The sequence below is a fragment of the Phoca vitulina genome, unplaced genomic scaffold, assembly GCF_004348235.1.
Source record: "Phoca vitulina isolate PV1807 unplaced genomic scaffold, GSC_HSeal_1.0 scaffold7, whole genome shotgun sequence".
Taxonomy (NCBI): Eukaryota; Metazoa; Chordata; class Mammalia; order Carnivora; family Phocidae; genus Phoca; species Phoca vitulina.
The window spans coordinates 15,077,800-15,095,686 of record NW_022589710.1 but is presented as its reverse complement, the minus strand read 5'-3'; the positions used below and the strand labels follow the sequence as shown (position 1 = coordinate 15,095,686).

The window sequence follows — 17,887 nt, the reverse complement described above, 5'->3', positions numbered from 1 at the left end:
CACACAGAATTACAGTAAAGACTAAATAAGATAAAGTATGCTGAAGTATTTTGAAAACTTTTTGTTTTAATGATGTGACATGTAAGTGACTGATGGTTCAAAATTACTGGCAAACTGAACATCAAGGTTATGTCATGATAGTTAATACAACTGGCAAGAATATTGGCTGACATTCCAATACCACACGCAATTCAGAACAAGGTACACTAAACCTGACTGAAATTTTGAAAACTCCAATAACCAAATTCCGTAATTGATTGTGTTCTTGGATACAGAAAAGCAAAGATTCTGGAAATGAGGGGCACCTGGGTGGCTCAGTCGTTAAGCATCTGCCTTTGGCTCAGGTCATGGTCCCAGGGTCCTGGGATCGAGCCCCGCATCGGGCTCCCTGCTCAGCGGGAAGCCTGCTTCTCCCTCTCCCACTCCCCCTGCTTGTGTTCCTGCTCTTGCTTCGTCTCTCCCTGCCAAATAAATAAATAAAATCTTAAAAAAAAAAAAAGATTCTGGAAATGAAATCCTCTAAAATCAACTGGAAAAAGCAACTTAGAACCATAGCTAAGATTTTCAAAACTTCATTTTGTAAATTAGGATCTATAGACAAAAAAAAAAAAATGTGTTGGAAAGTTTTTTAAATACATGCTTGTTTGAAAACTGTCACCTCCTTCAACTTTGTCATCTTGGCTTGTTAATGAATCTTCTGGAGTGGATCTGGCATACTGGCAAGAGTATAAGTGTCAAAATTTTTAGTATTTTCTGAATGTTTTTAAAGTCATTTTACATGTCTATTCCTTTCCATGTCACAAGGAGATCATTCTAAAGCCTTGTAAAAGTCCATAGTTTCTATGAAAACTAGCACCTGGATTAAAAATAAAAATTGGAGGAAATTTTTAAAGAAAAAGTAAAATTAACAGATGAATAAAAAATAAAAATAGAAAAACAAAAGTTAAAAGCAAATTAATAGACCTGACTTAGTGAAATTTTAAGCACTGAATAAGACTCATGGAATCCTGGAAAAATTGAAGATTATTTCTTCCAACAGTCACAATATTTGTTTTGTAGTAGTGATGCATTTATAAAAGCAGCTTTAACTATTAGGCAGATATTGATGGGAAAGTACTCAAATATTGATAATAAAACCAAAATTGTGAATTGGGTCATCCAAATAGATATTTCTGAAATTTCTATTCAACAAATTAACTCAATGAATTGTTTCAGACTTTCTTTGGCTCCTAACATCTAATGCAGTGGTTCTCAAATTTTAATATGCTTATGAATGACCCGAGAATCTTTTTAAAATATAAATTCTGATCAATAGGTCTGACGTGATGCCTGAAATTCTGCATTTCTAATAAGCTCCTAGGTAATGGTAATACTGCTGGTCTGCATAGACATACTTTTAGAGAAAAAATCAAGATACAATCCCACAAAAAAAAGTTATTTATTGATCAACGTTAAAGTTTTGCAGTGATAAATATGTGTGTTTAATCATCTGTGCCCTCAAAAGTATCCAGGCAAGGATATTCTTCTATCTTTAAGGCACACAACTCTCAGGCTTAATCAAGGTTCTGTTAAGCAGTTGAATAGATCCAGAGCTAATGTCAAGAAGATTCTTGTCCTACCTCCAGTGCCCAAGTGCAGACAAAGTTGGATGGCACTCACCTAACCTTGGAATACAAATTAGGCTCCTATCAGCATCTTCACTGTCTATGCTCCTGGCATCTAGAATATATTGATCTTCTTTCAGTCAACAGCAGAGAGTGCCTTCCTGTCAGACACTGACTATCCATCTCAATGGGGAATTATCTGTCCAATGGTTTCTGTCCAAAGCCTAGTAGAAACTACTGATATTCTACAGCAGAAATCTAAGTAAGTGGATTTCGAGTATTATTTTAGCAATGTAACCCTCTGTCAAATAAAATGCTGCATTCAACTCTATAAAGTAGCATTTTATGTGTATAAATTCAGTTTAGTTCAAATTTATATAAAATGAAGTTGTTCTGTTGAACCCCAAAGATTTTACATTGGTGGTTATAGTTGTCAGTTGTAGGTACACCAGCCTCAGGATTCAATTTGTTTTTGTATTTTGTTTTGGTTACACAATATTGATCCAATCTTAAATCACACAGGAAATAAATCTCAAATGGTAGCAGTTTATAATAGCTCACTCTGCACCCTCAGAATTCTCTTCACTAAAACAGAGATGGCAGGAAAATTTTTATAGTGCTAGTTTTTAAACAGTCATTAGAACATTTTTTTAAATATTTAAACCAAATCCAAATCAAACTTTTGTAGAGCCCCTCCTCTGTCCTGCCATCTAGAGAAACCAGTTGGAAACACTGATCTAAGAAATATTTCCTCCTTCTGGTGGTTACTTTAGCTTGTGTTATCCTGAATTAGGCCAGCTCATCAGAAAGCTATACACTGAGGACATATTATCAATCATAAAATGATATATTAAATGATTTATGCAAAATTCATTTCTATAAAATTTATATTAAAGATATTGATATAGACATTTTCTATATAGACATTTCAACAATTACCAAAAAATCCTCAATAAATTCTTCTCTGAGTTCAGGATCACAAAAAGTATATCTTTCCTTAAAATCTCGTATATCTCTTTTCCACACTAATAAGAAAATATATTAACACATAGTTCCTTTAGCTTTTTAAAGTCTTGAATGTCTTAAATAAAAATTATTATTTTCTTTTAGCTCTCCTTTACTATGTTGTCTTTTTATTTCTTACTTATTTTGTCTGGGTATATGTATGAATGACAAGCTTCAATAGCCCAGATGTCAAACAGGGTTTGTGTTTTATTAGAAAATAGGTTAAACTGAGGCTTCACAGAAACCCCAAATCAAGTCATTCAAACAAGATAGAAATATCTCTTATGTAATATTTGCTCATATCCCATTAACCACAATATAATGATAGGTCATTCTAAGCCAAAAGAAGACTGGAAAATGTAGCCTCTAGTTGGGTAGTCCAAATGCAGCTAAAACAGGGAGTTCTGGTTCTAAATAGAGCAAAGAGAGAGTAACTACTAGAAAGCAATTAGCAATCCCTACCATGAGGTCATATTTTTCCCCCAAAATTACATATACAGCTGGTTTTACTAAACAAATTGAATCTAGGATATTGTGTTGTCCTTATGTCGGTTAATAGACACCTCAGTTAGTAAAAATGAGTTTTTTCTAATTTGGGGGCTTTTATTTCTAATATCATTAGACTGTACCGTTATTTAGGGCTGAATAATATTCCGTTATATGGATATACCACTATCCATTAATCAGCTGAGGGACATTTGGGCTGTTTCCCCCTTCTGGCTCTTGTAAACAGTTCTGCTATTAACATTTGCATACAAGTTTTTGTTTCTACACCTGTTTGCAATTCCTTTCGGTATATAAGTGAAAGTGGAATTGCTGGGTCATATGGTAATTCTATTTTTAACATTTTAACTGTTTTCCATAGCAGTTGTGCCATTTTACATTTGCACTAGTAATACATGAGGTTTCCAATTTTCATATTCACCAACAGTTGTTATGTGGTGTGTGAAGTGGTATTTTATTGTGCTTTTGATTTGTATTTTCCTTAATGACTAATGATCTTGAGCACCTTCTCATGTGGTATTGGTCATTTGTGTATTAACCTTGGAGAATGTGTATTCAAGTCCTTTGCCCATTTTTAATCAGGTTGTCTTTTGTTAAGTTGTAAGAGTTCTTTATATATTCTAGATTTAAAAGTCCCTTATCAGGTATATGATTTGCAAATATTTTCTCCCATCCTGACTTCTCACTCTCTTGATAGTGTCCTTTGATGCATCAAAGTTTTTTAACTTGATAAAGCCTAATATATCTAAGTTTTTCTTTTGTTGCTTGTGCTTTTGCTGTCATACCTAAGAAGCCATTGTCCTCTCCCCCCCTCAAAAAAATTGTAAATCATAGATCTGATGAGAGACTTGTATCTAGACTACACTAGAATTTCACTTGCTGTTCCTCTCATCCAGAGATGGAGTCTATTTCCATCACCTTACTGACTTGCTTCGATCAATAGAATGTAGTAGAAATAATGCTGTGCCAGTTAGAAACCTAGAATTCAATAGACACTACTTGGACAGAGAGGCCACATGGAAGGTGACACAGTCACCCAAACAACAGTCAATACTGAAGCCCCAGACATGTGACAGAGGCCTTCTTGGGCCTTGCAAGCTAGACCATCCACCAAGTAAACAAACCCACATGAGGAACCCTAGCCAATATCACATGAACAGAGAGCCATCCAGATATCCCAGAAGTAAAAAGTCGTTGTTTTAAGTCAAGTAGTGTAAATGAAACATAAGCAAATCCTACCAGTAAGAAGGCAATGTGAGAGGAGAGTACCACCCACTTGGACGTTGACAGAAGTTTCAGAAAAAGAAAGCCATATGAGATTCCTAAAAAAAAAATGGCAAACATACTTTGATGTTTTGACTTGCTTGAGTCCTACCTACATGCAAAAGAGAAGGAAAGATACAGAGAAAAAATTTTCTCACAATAACCTATTTGGCTCAGTTAGTTTGACAACTCAAAATTGCTTTAAGAAAAGTAACTATATAAAAAAAAGTAACTATAAACAACAAACTTCTCTTGAAATAAAAAGGACATTTTAAAATAAAATTTAATTTGAATTGAATTAAAAATACAATCAATAATGAAATCCACAGATGCAAGAGATTAAAATGGATTTGAAAAGTTGTGACTTTATGAAAGTCTCTTTGAAAGACTGCTACAAGGCAGATAATGATAAAAGAAATAGAAATATTCAACACAGTTTTCAGGAAGAGGATTATTTAAAACTATTAATATTAAAATTTAAGGCTCTAAAATACCAAGTTATTTTGACTTATGTGGAGCAAGCTAAAAGCATGAGTGCCCCTAAAGAATGTCAAAAATTATAGCTTGGAAGTCTTTTTCCCAAAAAAGAAAAAAAAAATGAGCCATTATAAGGTTTCCCAACAGAATTTAATGTGAAAAATAATGTCACTTCAAAATCATTTCTCTGTATGACTGAAAAGGCTGCTCTTCTTGTTAATATTCTTCAAAGCATTGTTTTAAATGCTATTTGCCTATACTAAGAAAGACAATTAATATTAAGCCACAGTAAAGTGTTAAGTTCCAATTGTACAGATCTGTTACTTACAAAGTGTCAGAAGAAAGAGAAAAAATGCTATTGAAATCTAATGAAAAACTGCAGTACTTAATAGTAATGGGATTTTTCAAAATGTTATTGGTAAGCCCAGAAGCTGAAAGGTCCCTATAGAGGCTTTTATTTAGTTCTTAAATTACTTCTAAACTCTAGGCTTAAGAAGAAATAGAATCAAACCCAAACTTTCAAACCTTTCATAAAATATCAGTGAATATCTTCCTATAGCATCCCTCAAGGATTCCTTATTCCATAAAGTGCATTTTCAAAAAGTCAAGTAAACAATAAGCACATTCTTTAAAATAACTTAAAAGAAAGCTACTGTGTGCTAGTATTTGCTGGCATGGAGTTCACTATTAATTTATTGTACCAGAAACCACCTCACAGACCATAAAAAAATCCCAAGAGGTTATTAAATGCCTCAGTGTCAACCTATCATTATCAGATCTCTTTTGTAACAACTCTCTCCAAATCAAAAGAAAAACACAAAGCTGAAAAAGCATTAAAACTATTTAATATAGTGTCAGTTTTCTTCAACAGCTTTGTCAGAATTAAATATAATTAGAGTCATTTTTAATATAAAACATTAAAAAGTGTTGTAAATGCCCAGCCTTTTCAAGTACTGCATTGCTTTTAAAATAAATAATTTAATATAGCACTTTATATCAATATTAATAAAATTAATTTGTTAATTTAGCATTTTATTTACTGACAAAAAAGAAAGTCAAAGCTTTAATATTTAAGTAATAATTTAGCTATGAATATACTGTTTTTTTAAAAGCTGTAAAATCCTTCAGTGTCATTGATTTGAGAACATTAATTTATGAATATTTTTGTAAATATGTATTTCTGAGTAAAAAGAAAATAAGAGAAAATATGTATAATTTTTAAATGAAAAATATTCAAGTATATAGGAACTCTCAGAATTCCCAGAAATTTTGAATAGACTGAAGCAGCATGCAATCTTCAAAATATATGACCTTTGCTCACTACTGACTATGCCAACACATCCATTCTTTTCTATCCAATATTAGATATCAGAAATGTTAAAAAATAGATCTTCACTAAAGGAACCTCTTAAAGAGACAAACATCAGGAAGAACAAAAATCCCCGAATGAGGGTCTGAGATATAAGAAGGGAAGAACAACAAATTGGGAAATACTGGGTAATTTTAAAAGCACACTGTGTAAAGTAACTATTTTAAAGGCACAAATTTATACTCTACAAAATAGCATATAATTTTGAAGAGGTGATCAGAACTCTCTATATAATTACAGTAATAAGTTTTACATTAAAAGATCAGACTAAAATGCAGGACAACAATGACATTATTTGAAAAGTGAGTGGTCAAAATTAAAGTGTTCTAAAGTCTTTGTATCATTTAGAAGAAAGGTTTAGACATTAACTTTAGAATTTGTCAAGTATGTATGATAAAATTTCAAGGGTAACCTTAAAATAATAGATTTAGAATACACAACTTACATACTAATTGAGGGAGAAAACAAAAAAAATAAGAAAAATAAATTTTATCAACCTGTGTCTTTTGATTGGAGCATTTAGTCCATTTGATTCAAAGTAATTGATAGGTGTGTACTTATTGACATTTTGTCATGTGTTCTATGGTTGTTTTTGGAGTTCTCTGGTCCTTTCTTCTCTTGCTCTCTTCTCTCATGGTTTGCTGGCTTTCTTCAGTGATATGCTTGGATCCTTGCTCTTTATTTTTTGCATATCTATTTACTGGTTTTTGATTTCTGGTTACCATTATGTTTATATAAACATCTTAAACACATAGCAATCTATATTAAGTTGACAGTCACTTAGTATGATCTCAGTCTTTACTCCTCTCCCTCCACCATGTTTAGGGGTATGTTGTCATACATTATATCTTTTTATTTTGTGAATCCTTTGAGTGATTTTTATAGATATACTTAATTTTGCTGCTTTTATGCTTCCTACTTTTCTTACTCTTATTTATTGTCTTTCTTTTCCACTCTAAGAATCCCCCTTAACATTTCTTGTAGGGCTGGTTTAGTCATGAATTCCTTTAACTTTTGTTTTTCTGGGAAACTCTTTATCTCTCCTTGTCTCCTTATATTCTGAATGATAGCCTTACTGGGTAGAATATTCTTGGCCGCAGGGTTTTTTTTTTCTTTCAGTATTTTGAATATATCATGCCACACTCCTCTGGCCTACAAAATTTCTACTGAAAAATCAGCTGATAGCTTTATGGGGTTTCTCTTATATGTAACTGTTTCCTTTCCTCTTGCTGCTTTTAAAATTCTCTATCACTACTTTTTGCCATTGTAAGTACTATGTGTCTTGGTGTGAACCTCCTTGGATTGATCTTGTTGGGAGCTCTCTGTGCTTTCAGGATCTGGATTTCTATTTCCATCCCCAGATTTGGGAAGTTTTCAGCTATTATTACTTCAAATAAATTTTCTGCTCCTTTTGTCTCTCTTCTGGGATCTCTATAATGTGAATATTATTATGCTTGATGATGTCACTGAGTTCCCTTAGACTATTTTCATTTTTTATTATTTTTTTCTGTCTCCTGTTCCACTTGATTGCTTTCCATTACTCTGTCTTCCACGTCACTAATCCATTCTCCTGCTTCCTCTAGTCTACTATTTATTCCATCTAGCATATTCTTAATTTCAGTTATTGAGTTCTTCATCTCTGACTGGTTCTTTTTTTATGTTTTCTATCTCTTTGTCAAGGGTTCTACTGAGGTCCTCCACTCTGCTCAAGTCCAGTGAGTATCTTTATGATCATTACTTTAAATTCTCTATCAGTCATATTACTTATAACCATTTCACTTAGGTCTCTTGCTGTGGTTTTAACCTTTTCTTTCATTTGGGACATAGTCTTCTGTCTCCTCATTTTGTCTCTCTGCATCTGTTTCTAGGAGTTAGAAAAGTCAACTATGTCTCTTGCTCTTGAAAGTACCGTCCTTATGAAGAAGAGGTCCTGATGTACCCTGCCATGCAACGTCCCCTGTTCACCAGAACCTGGCACTTCCGGGGAGTCTCCAATTTGGGCTGCATGTGCCCTACTGTTGTGGCTGAGCCATGTTTGCCTTTAGTCCAGTCATCTGCAATGGCTCTCTGCCTATTGTGGGCAGGGTTTGGTCCCTGTGTTGTTAATGGGCCAGTCTGGGGCCTCCTTGGGCTTGAGCTGAGTCAAAGCAGGCAAAGATACAGTTGCACAAACTTGCAGGGTGCATTCTTCTGTTGTCCCTTGAGAAGCTTTCATTGGTGGGTGGGGCTTGCAGTCAGACCAGATGTCTGAACACAGCCCACTGATGGGGTCACAGTAGACTGGTGTGTGTGGTTATCTTCCCCTTTCACCAGGACAGGAGTCACTTTGGATTTATGTTGACCCTGTCAGAGCTGCATGCACACTGCCAGGTTTATGGCACCACTTTGGATGAGCTCAGGTCAAAGACATATTGGAGCGGGCATATCTTAAAGGAGAACACAGGGTGGGGGGGCAGGAGATGCTGTTAACAAGCTAGGTGGAGAGTACTCATATTCTGCTGATTCCAGCAGGTACCCATGTATCTAGGCTGGGGGGCCAACAGAGGAAATGGCACTCTCCAGTTCTTTTGTTCTTGGAGAATTCCCCCAAAGACCCCTGCCCTCCAGCACATGCTCTGAGATTAGTAAATAAATCTCCTTCCAATATACCCCCAGATGTTTTCCCAACTGTTGCTTCTATGCTATATCTCTTCAGGCTGTTTGTTGTGCTGTCTCTTTGGGGTGGGGCCTCTGCCCTCCTGGCTCTCCCAGGGCCTAGCCCACTGATTTTGAAAGTCCCAGGTGTTAAGCCCCACTGATTGTTAAGCCCCTTTAGTTTTCAAAGCCAAATTTTATGGGACTTAATCTTCCCTATGTGCGTCCCCAGTGCCTGGGGTGTCTGGTGTGAGGGTCTGGTCCTTTCCCCTCTCTGTGTATGCAGTGTCCCTCCCACCCATGGACAGTCCCATGGGTCCATCTGGCACCCTACCTCATCTCTGCCCTTCCTACCCTCTTCAGTGAGGCTTCTTCTCTACATTTAGCTGTGAAGAATCTGTTCTGCCAGTCTTTGAGTCATTTTCTGGGTTATTTGCACTGATGTGGGTGTTACTTACTTGTGGAATGAGGTAAGCTTAGGATCCTCCTACTCTGCCACCTTCCTCAAAAATCCTCTATTTTTTTAATTTAATAAAAATATATCTACACTTTAACAGTGACCCAAAATAATCTGAGAGCTGAAAAAGGTTTTCAGTTCTTAACCAGGTTTCATTTTTAAAGTAGGTTAAGCTCAGAATATAATCACAGTTAAAGACTTCCTTTCAAGTTATTTCAGGATTCACATAAGCCTGCTTTGTTGAAATATGCATTCAAAATATTTATGTTGATAGGTACATGTGCCATTCAGTTATTCCAAAGCAACTGAAATCTAAAATTTTGCCAAAACTAGGGCATATCTTCACTGTTTTCCTCCAGAGCATTTTGAACACAGAAAGCACTAAATAAATACACACCACATATACTGTATTGGTAAATTAAGTCCCAAGTTCATTTAAAGAATGAACATACAGTGTTCCATGAGCCCTTTAAGTCACCTCTGTTTGTGAAACTCTGAGAAATAGCACCTGACTATGTATTCTGAGAAAAAACTGGCACATTAGCTAAGAATGGTCCTGCATAAATATTTTCCTATGGTGTTTTTGGTAGCACATGAGCTTACTCATCTGCCTTTAGTGCATTCCTGAAAAATAAAACTTAAAAGTCACGAACTTAAAGTGTTGCATTGTCTTATAGTTTGATCATTAAAATGTTAAGAATGAAGAAATCTTAGACATTTTCTGTGCTCTTTACTATGTAAATTGAAGCTAACAACAATCGTTTATAGGCAGCTCTTGCCTTTAATATTTCTACTTATTCATGCTGAGATCTTTAAAACCCATCCACTTTTCAGAACTGCTTTCTCATTAAATGTCAACCTTACTGACTATTTTTTTTTTAAGATTTTATTTATTTATTTGACAGAGAGAGAGACAGCGAGAGAGGGAACACAAGCAGGGGGAGTGGGAGAGGGAGAAGCAGGCTTCCCACAGAGCAGGGAGCCCGATTCATGGCTCGATCCCAGGACCCTGGGATCATGACCTGAGCCGAAGGCAGACGCTTAACAACTGAGCCACCCGGGCGCCCCAACCTTACTGACTATTAAGTAATGATAACTCCTCCCCTACCTGGGAATTGTGGAAGAGGAGAGGAAACCTCAACAGATTTCAAACAACAAACTATTAAAGTAGCTTCTTGTTGTGAAGTACCCCCTTTTTTTAGAAGGCACATGAAAAAGTTAGAATAAATGCATTTTCTGTTTTCTGTTGCTTGGTGTGCATGTCATTTGGATATTCTTTCTTCTCTTGCTCCACAACCCACACAAAATCCCCTATCTAGTGAGTGGAAGCTCTGTGGTTAGATCATCTTCACAGGAGACAGAAAAAGTCATGATCCTTTGATGGATTAAAGATAAAATACTTATAATTCAAAAAATAGCATAAAAGAAAGGGAAGATGGTAGTAATAGGATAGTTTGTTATACTGTTTGAATTAGGGGATAATATTGTTTGTAATCTTAAATAATCCATATACATAATTTTTATTTCTTCTTGCCATGTTGAGGTAACAGTAACTATTTCAACATTATGTGACTTCATGCTACTTTTCCTTGGATTTTCACTATATAAACAAATAGAGGACTAGAGAGCTGGTTTGGCAGCCAAAACTTCATTATCCCCAACATAACATCTTTCATCAATCAGATCCCTCCATCAATCAGTGAACAAAACTAACTGACATCTAAATGATAAATTTTCTTTATTTATAAACTTATCACCTATTCTGCTGGGCAAGGTAACTGCTCAGTAGAAGTTTACAGAATGACATCTAATATAAAACATTGGTAGCTTCCCCTAATACATCTGAGTGTGTAATATACATATGACACTATTCCTGGTTTCTATGGACTGGGGGGTGGGGAGCAGCCGAAATGGAGAGGGAACAATGAGACAAAGTAGCATCCTAAATGAGTAAAATCAACTCTCCCAAAACTTTCACAAAGGAGGTGATGCTTAGACTATGAATTGAAAGATGAGAAAGAGTTCACTAAGCAGAAGGGGTCAGAAGAACCCCCCAGTCAGAGAAAACTGCATGTTCAGAAAGCATGGAATATGAAGGTACAACCATTTTGGAAAAATATTTGGCAGTTTCTTGTATGGTTAAGCATACACTCTGCAATCCAGCAATTCGCCCCTTGGGTATTTACCCAAGAGAAACAAAAAGATAGGCTCACAAGAAATTCTTGAACAAGAGTGCTTATGGCAGGTCTATTCATAATAGACAAAAACTGGAAACAACCCAATGCCATCATATATGAATAAGACAAACTTATTGAGCAATATTCATATAATGGAAACTACTCCACATAAAGAATAAGCTGTTAATTCACTCAACACACATGAATTTCAAAAACATATGTCGAGTTAAAGAGGCCAGACAAAAAAGAGCACATACTATAGGATTCCACTTATATGAAGTTCAAGTACAGGCAAAACTAATCAATAGTGATAGAAATCAGAACAGTAGTTGCTATGAGAGGAGGGGGTAATTGACAAAGGGAACTTTCTGCTGTGATAGCAATGTGTTCTATTTTGATTGGGGTGGTATTACACAGGTACTTACATATATCAAAACATACTAAATTATAAACTTAAGATCAGTACATTTTTAATGTATATAAATTTTTTCTTGATAGAAATAATGAGCAAAAAAAGTAATGAGGCAATATTAAAATAAATAAACAATGGCATAAAACCACAGAGTATAGAAAACCACAAGTAGTTTAGCAGTGATGGAGCACAGTGTTTCAACAAAGAAGCAAGAGGTAATGAGCCTGGAAAGGTGAGCAGTGTGAAACTGCAGTGAAAATGTTTCCATGTTTCTGACAAAGAAAATTGGAAGCTAGGTTAAAAGATAAATCTTGGATGTTAAAGAGTGATTGGCTAGTCAGAGACCTCCATACATTTTAGAGTTCTCTCTGTATGTTTCCTTATCTAAGGAGAATGAAATCCTGAGCTTTGAAGCCAGTCCTTTACATTCCAAATGACTGTAAAAACTAGAGAGTAAAGGTTTCTTTCCCTCCTTCAAGAGATGATGGGGCAGCATGTGGCATATATAAACTCCCAGATTCATAATTTCAGGGTTCCTTTCCACAGTGTAGACTCTCCCATTCCCCAATATACAGGATAACATCTGGCTCTCATTTTATCACTTATGAATTACTGGGTGTGGGGAAATAGTGAAGTCACTGCTGTAAGTAATAATAATTATCTCTGCCTCCAAAACTTCATGTTTGCATTCAAGATAAATATACATATAAACTTTAAAAACTTATCAAACAGATGGTGGGAATGCAAGCTGGTGCAGCCACTCTGGAAAACAGTATGGAGGTTCCTCAAAAAGTTGAAAATAGAGCTACCATATGATCCAGCAATTGCACTCCTGGGTATTTACCCCAAAGATACAAAAGTAGGGACCTGAAAGGGTACATGCACCCCGATGTTTATAGCAGCAATGTCCACAATAGCCAAACTGTGGAAAGAGCCAAGATGTCCATCACCAGATGAATGGATAAAGAAGATGTGGTATATATATACAATGGAATATTATGCAGCCATCAAAAGGAATGAGATCTTGCCATTTGCAATGACGTGGATGGAACTGGAGGGTATTATGCTGAGTGAAATAAGTCAAACAGAGAAAGACATGTATCATATGACCTCACTGATATGAGGAATTCTTAATCTCAGGAAACAAACTGAGGGTTGCTGGAGTGGGGGGTGGGGTGGGAGGGATGGGGTGACCGGGTGATGGACACTGGGGAGGGTATGTGCTCTGGTAAGCGCTGTGAATTGTGCAAGACTGTTGAATCTCAGATCTGTACCTCTGAAACAAATAATGCAATATATGTTAAGAAAGAAAAAAAGAAGAAGAATGTAGCAGGAGGGGAAGAATGAAGGGGGGGAAATCGGAGGGGGAGAAGAACCATGAGAGACGATGGACTCTGAAAAACAAACTGAGGGTTCTAGAGGGGAGGGGGGTGGGAGGATGGGTTAGCCTGGTGATGGGTATTGAGGAGGGCACGTTCTGCATGGAGCACTGGGTGTTATGCACAAACAATGAATCATGGAACACTATATCTAAAACTAATGATGTAATGTATGGGGATTAACATAACAATAAAAAAAATTAAAAAAAAAAAACTTATCAAACAGGAACCAGATCATGAGGGCTTCATATAACATACAATAAGTGTCTATGTTTATCCTGTTGCCATTGGTAAGGCAGATTTATAAGGGCTTTAAACACAGGGAAAAGATCATATTTGAGTATGGAAAGATCATTTTGGAAGCACTATGGACAATAAATCCAAGATGATCAAGACTGACGGCAGCAAGATGATTTAGAGAAAGCTGCAATGTCCCTGGTAGGAAATGGTGAGATAAACATTAGTAACAGGGAATTAGCAGAAGGCATAGATATGAGCAATGTCATGTAGATAGGAATGGAAGCATTTATACTCCTATATTTCCACACAGTGCCTGATGGATCTATGCAAAAAACACCGGAGACATCAACTTCTTGCATTTCCCTGAACTACACTATTCCTCTGTACTTGCTAGTTTGTCATGCCCTTCCACTTGTCCACCTTGTATTCATCTTCTACTTATACTCATCTTCTACTGGGAAGACTCCTGAAACCCCATAACCCACAAAGTAAACTAGGGTCCTGATGTTAGATACTCCCAAGACTAAGATATTACATTACTTAGCAGTGTCCCCACTTCATCTTTGGACTGTGATTGTATTTTCATGCCTGGCTTACTCCCTAGGCTATGATTTCATGGACAGATCATATATTCCTCACCATTTTAACTCCAACACAGCACAGGGGCTGGCACAAAGTAAAAACTCAATCAATATTTGTAACTAAATTAATAAGCATTGCTCTAAGTCACACTTAGAAAAGATCAAGAACTAGAATATGTTACCTCATTTCCCAGACTTCCTACAGGACTCCAAGGACATAATGTCCTCAATAAATTCAAACAAATCAGTTGAACCTCTCTCCTTTACTTCTCATTTTTAGTGTAATAAAATATAAACCTTATAAAACTTTAATAAAAATGAAATAAGGAATGAACCTTAAACATGAGTTTTTCAAGACATGTGGCTGATCAATCTGTCGCTCCCTTAGAGTGACCTAAACTTGGTGCCTGGAAACTCTAAAGATTCCTAATAGAGGAGGCAACTTGGGAAGATGGCAGAGTAGGAGGACCCAAAACTTACCCATCCCATGATTAGAAGTAGATATCACTCACATCTGTGTAAATAAACCAGAGAGCAATCCAAAGACTGGAAGAACAAACTCCATAACTAAATGTAGAGAAGAAGCCACATCTGAGAGAAGAGGAAGGGCAAAATCATGATTAGAGGCTGCCCACAGGAGGAAGGGAGCTATAGGTGTGAAGAGGGCAGAGAAAAGGTCCCTCACACCAGGGAGCTCACATGGGGAAGATGAATCCCCATAACATTTGGCCTTGAAAACCAGACGAGCTGAATTCCATGAGTTTGTATAACCAGCAGGACTTGGAACCTGGAGCTTTAAAAGTCAGGTGACTCAGCACTGGGGCTAGCCGGGAGGGCAAGTGATAGCTGGGTCACCACCCTTAAAGAGACAGCAGCTCGTGGAGAGTCAACACAGAAATGTAAGTTTGCACAACACCTAGAGCAAACAGTAGGGAGATCTGTTTATACTGATTTTAGAGGATGTTGGAGAACTTCTCTGGGAACAAAGGAGCTGGCCATTTTCCTCCCCCACCCTCCAGCAAAAACAAAGGCCCACCTGCAGGAGGTGACACTGCACAGACACTTGTTACCTAACATCCTGACACTGTGCCCTGTCGACAAGTTCTCCTAAGGACTCGCCCACTCCAAGCCTGCTGCCCATCATCCTGGACTCAGTACAAATTTTGTTAATGCCACTGCCCTGCCCCTGAGTTGCCCTGAGGGCATGCCTCCTCACAGCTGGCCTGCCTAAGTCCCACCAACACCACAATGAGCAAGCACAGCCTACAACAGGCAGAGAGTTAGTGCAGATGACTGGACTGGAAGGAAAAGTGACTCAGACACATCAGGGTACAAGGAACACACATAGGACACTCCCCTGAAGTGCCGGGTTCTGGTGAACAGGGAGCACTGCGGGGCACTCCAGTATCTCTTCTTCATAAAGCCACTACTTCCAAAAGAAGACATAGCTGACCTTCCTAACAAACAGAAACACAGAGGGAGGCAAAATGAGGAGACAGAAGAATATATCCCAAATGAAAGAACAGGAAAAAAACCAGAGCAGGAGATCTAAACAAAACAGAAATATGTAATATGCCTGATAGGAAATGTAAACTAATGATCATAAAGATACTGGACTTGAGGGGCGCCTGGGTGGCTCCAATGGTTAAGTATCTGACTCTTGATTTCAATTCAGGTCATGACCTCAGCGTTGTGAGATTTAACCCCACATTGGGCTCTGTGCGGCATGGAACCTGCTTGGGATTCTCTGTCCTTCTGCCTCTCCCCCCTTCTCTCATGCTCGCTTCTCTCTCTCTCTCAAAAATAAAAAATAAAAATAAAGATACTCACTGGACTTGAAAAAAAACAGTAGGAGGACATCAATGAGACCCTTCAAAGAGATAAAAAATAACATATCAGAGATGAAAAACTCAGTAAGATAAAAATATGATAAATGAAATAAATACTAGGCTACAGGAAGAAGAGGAATGCATCATTGACCTGGAAGACAGAGTAATGGAAAGCAATCAAGCTGAACAGAAGAGACACAAACAAATACTGCATAATGAAAACAGACTTAGAGAAGTCAGTGACACCATCAAGCCTAATAACATTTGCATTACAGGGATCCCAGAAGGAAAAGGGGGGCAAAATGTATTTGAAGAAATAATAGCTGAAAACTTCCCAAATCTGGGGTGGAAAACAATAGATCCAGATTCAGGAGGCACAGAGATCCCAAAAAAATTTTAATTCAAGGAGGTCCGCACCAAGACACATAAAAATTACAATGGCAAAAAATAGTGTTAAAGAAAGGATCTTAAAGGTTGTAAGAGAAAAGGAGACCATTACATATGAAGTAACCCCCATAATACCATCAGCTGATATTCCAGCAGAAACTTTGTGGGACAGAAGAGAATGGAACTGGAGGGTGTTATGCTAAGTGAAATAAGTCAATCAGAGAAAGATATGTATCATATGACCTCACTGATATGAGGAATTCTTAATCTCAGGAAAAAAACTGAGGGTTGCTGGAGTGGGGGGGGGGGAGGGATGGGGTGGCTGGGTGATAGACATTGGGAAGGGTATGTGCTATGGTGAGTGCTGTGAATTGTGCAAGACTGTTGAATCACAGATCTGTACCTCTGAAACAAATAATGCAATATATGTTAAGAAAAAAAAAAAAGAAGAAGGTAACAAGAAGGGAAGAATGAAGGGGGGGGAAATCGGAGGAGGAGACAAACCATGAGAGACGATGGACTCTGAAAAACAAACTGAGGGTTCTGGGGGGAGGGGGTAGGAGGATGGGTTAGCCCGGTGATGGGTATTAAAGAGGGCACATTCTGCATGGAGCACTGGGTGTTATGCACAAACAATGAATCATGGAACACTACATCAAAAACTAATGATGTAATGTATGGTGATTAACATAATAATAAAAAATTTAAAAAAGAATAAAGAATGTTCAGTTAAATCTGAAAAAAAAAAGAAGAGAGTGGCATGATATAGTCACAGTGCTGAAAGGGAAAAATCTGCAGCCAAGAATACTCTTATCTAGCAAGGCTATCATTCAGAATAAAAGGAGAAATAAGGAATTTTCCAGACAAACAAAAGTTTAAAAAAATTCATGACCACTAAACCTGCCCTACAAGAAATGTTAAGAGGGAATCTGTGAGTGGAAAACAAAAACTGTAAGATAAGGAATATAGGAATCACAAAAGCAAAAAAAAAAAAAAAAAATGTATCTGTAAAAATCTAGAGAAGTACAAAATAAAAGGATGTAAAATATGATACCAAATATCTGAAATGTGAAGGGGAGAAGAGTAAAGAATAGGTTCAAAATTAAGAGAGAATCAAGTTCATGTAGACTGCTATAATCAGAAGGTGTTATATATAAAGCAAATGATAATCACAAATCAAAAAACAGTGACAGATATGCAAAAAATAAAGAAGAGAGGAAGGAAAGGAAAGGAAAGGAAAGGAAAGGAAAGGAAAGGAAAGGAAAGGAAAGAAAGGAAAGGAAAGGAAAGGAAAGGAAAGGAAAGGAAAGGAAAGGAAAGGAGAGGAGAGGAGAGGAGAGGAGAGGAGAGGGGAGGGGAGGGGAGGGGAGGGGAGGGGAGGGAAGGGAAGGGAAGGGAAGGGAAGGAAGAAGGAAGGAAGGAAGGAAGGAAGGAAGGAAGGAAGGAAGGAAGGAAGGAAGGAAGGAAGAAAGGAAGGAAGGAAGGAAGGAAGAAAGAAAGAAAAAGAAAAAGAAAGACAAAGAAAGAAAGAAAGAAAGAAAGAAAGAAAGAAAGAAAGAAAGAAAGAAA

The 17,887-nt window shown here is 37.0% G+C and overlaps 1 protein-coding gene across 1 annotated transcript in view; it reads right to left on the bottom strand.

Moving 5' to 3' along the window:
* Nucleotides 1-17,887, bottom strand: part of LOC116632639 — a 1,010,297-nt gene that overhangs the window by 916,075 nt on the left and 76,335 nt on the right. Inside the window, exon 4 of the mRNA XM_032404581.1 lies at nt 4,353-4,435. Within this exon, the coding sequence (XP_032260472.1) occupies nt 4,353-4,435 (83 nt within the window). The remainder of the gene's footprint in view (nt 1-4,352; nt 4,436-17,887) is intronic.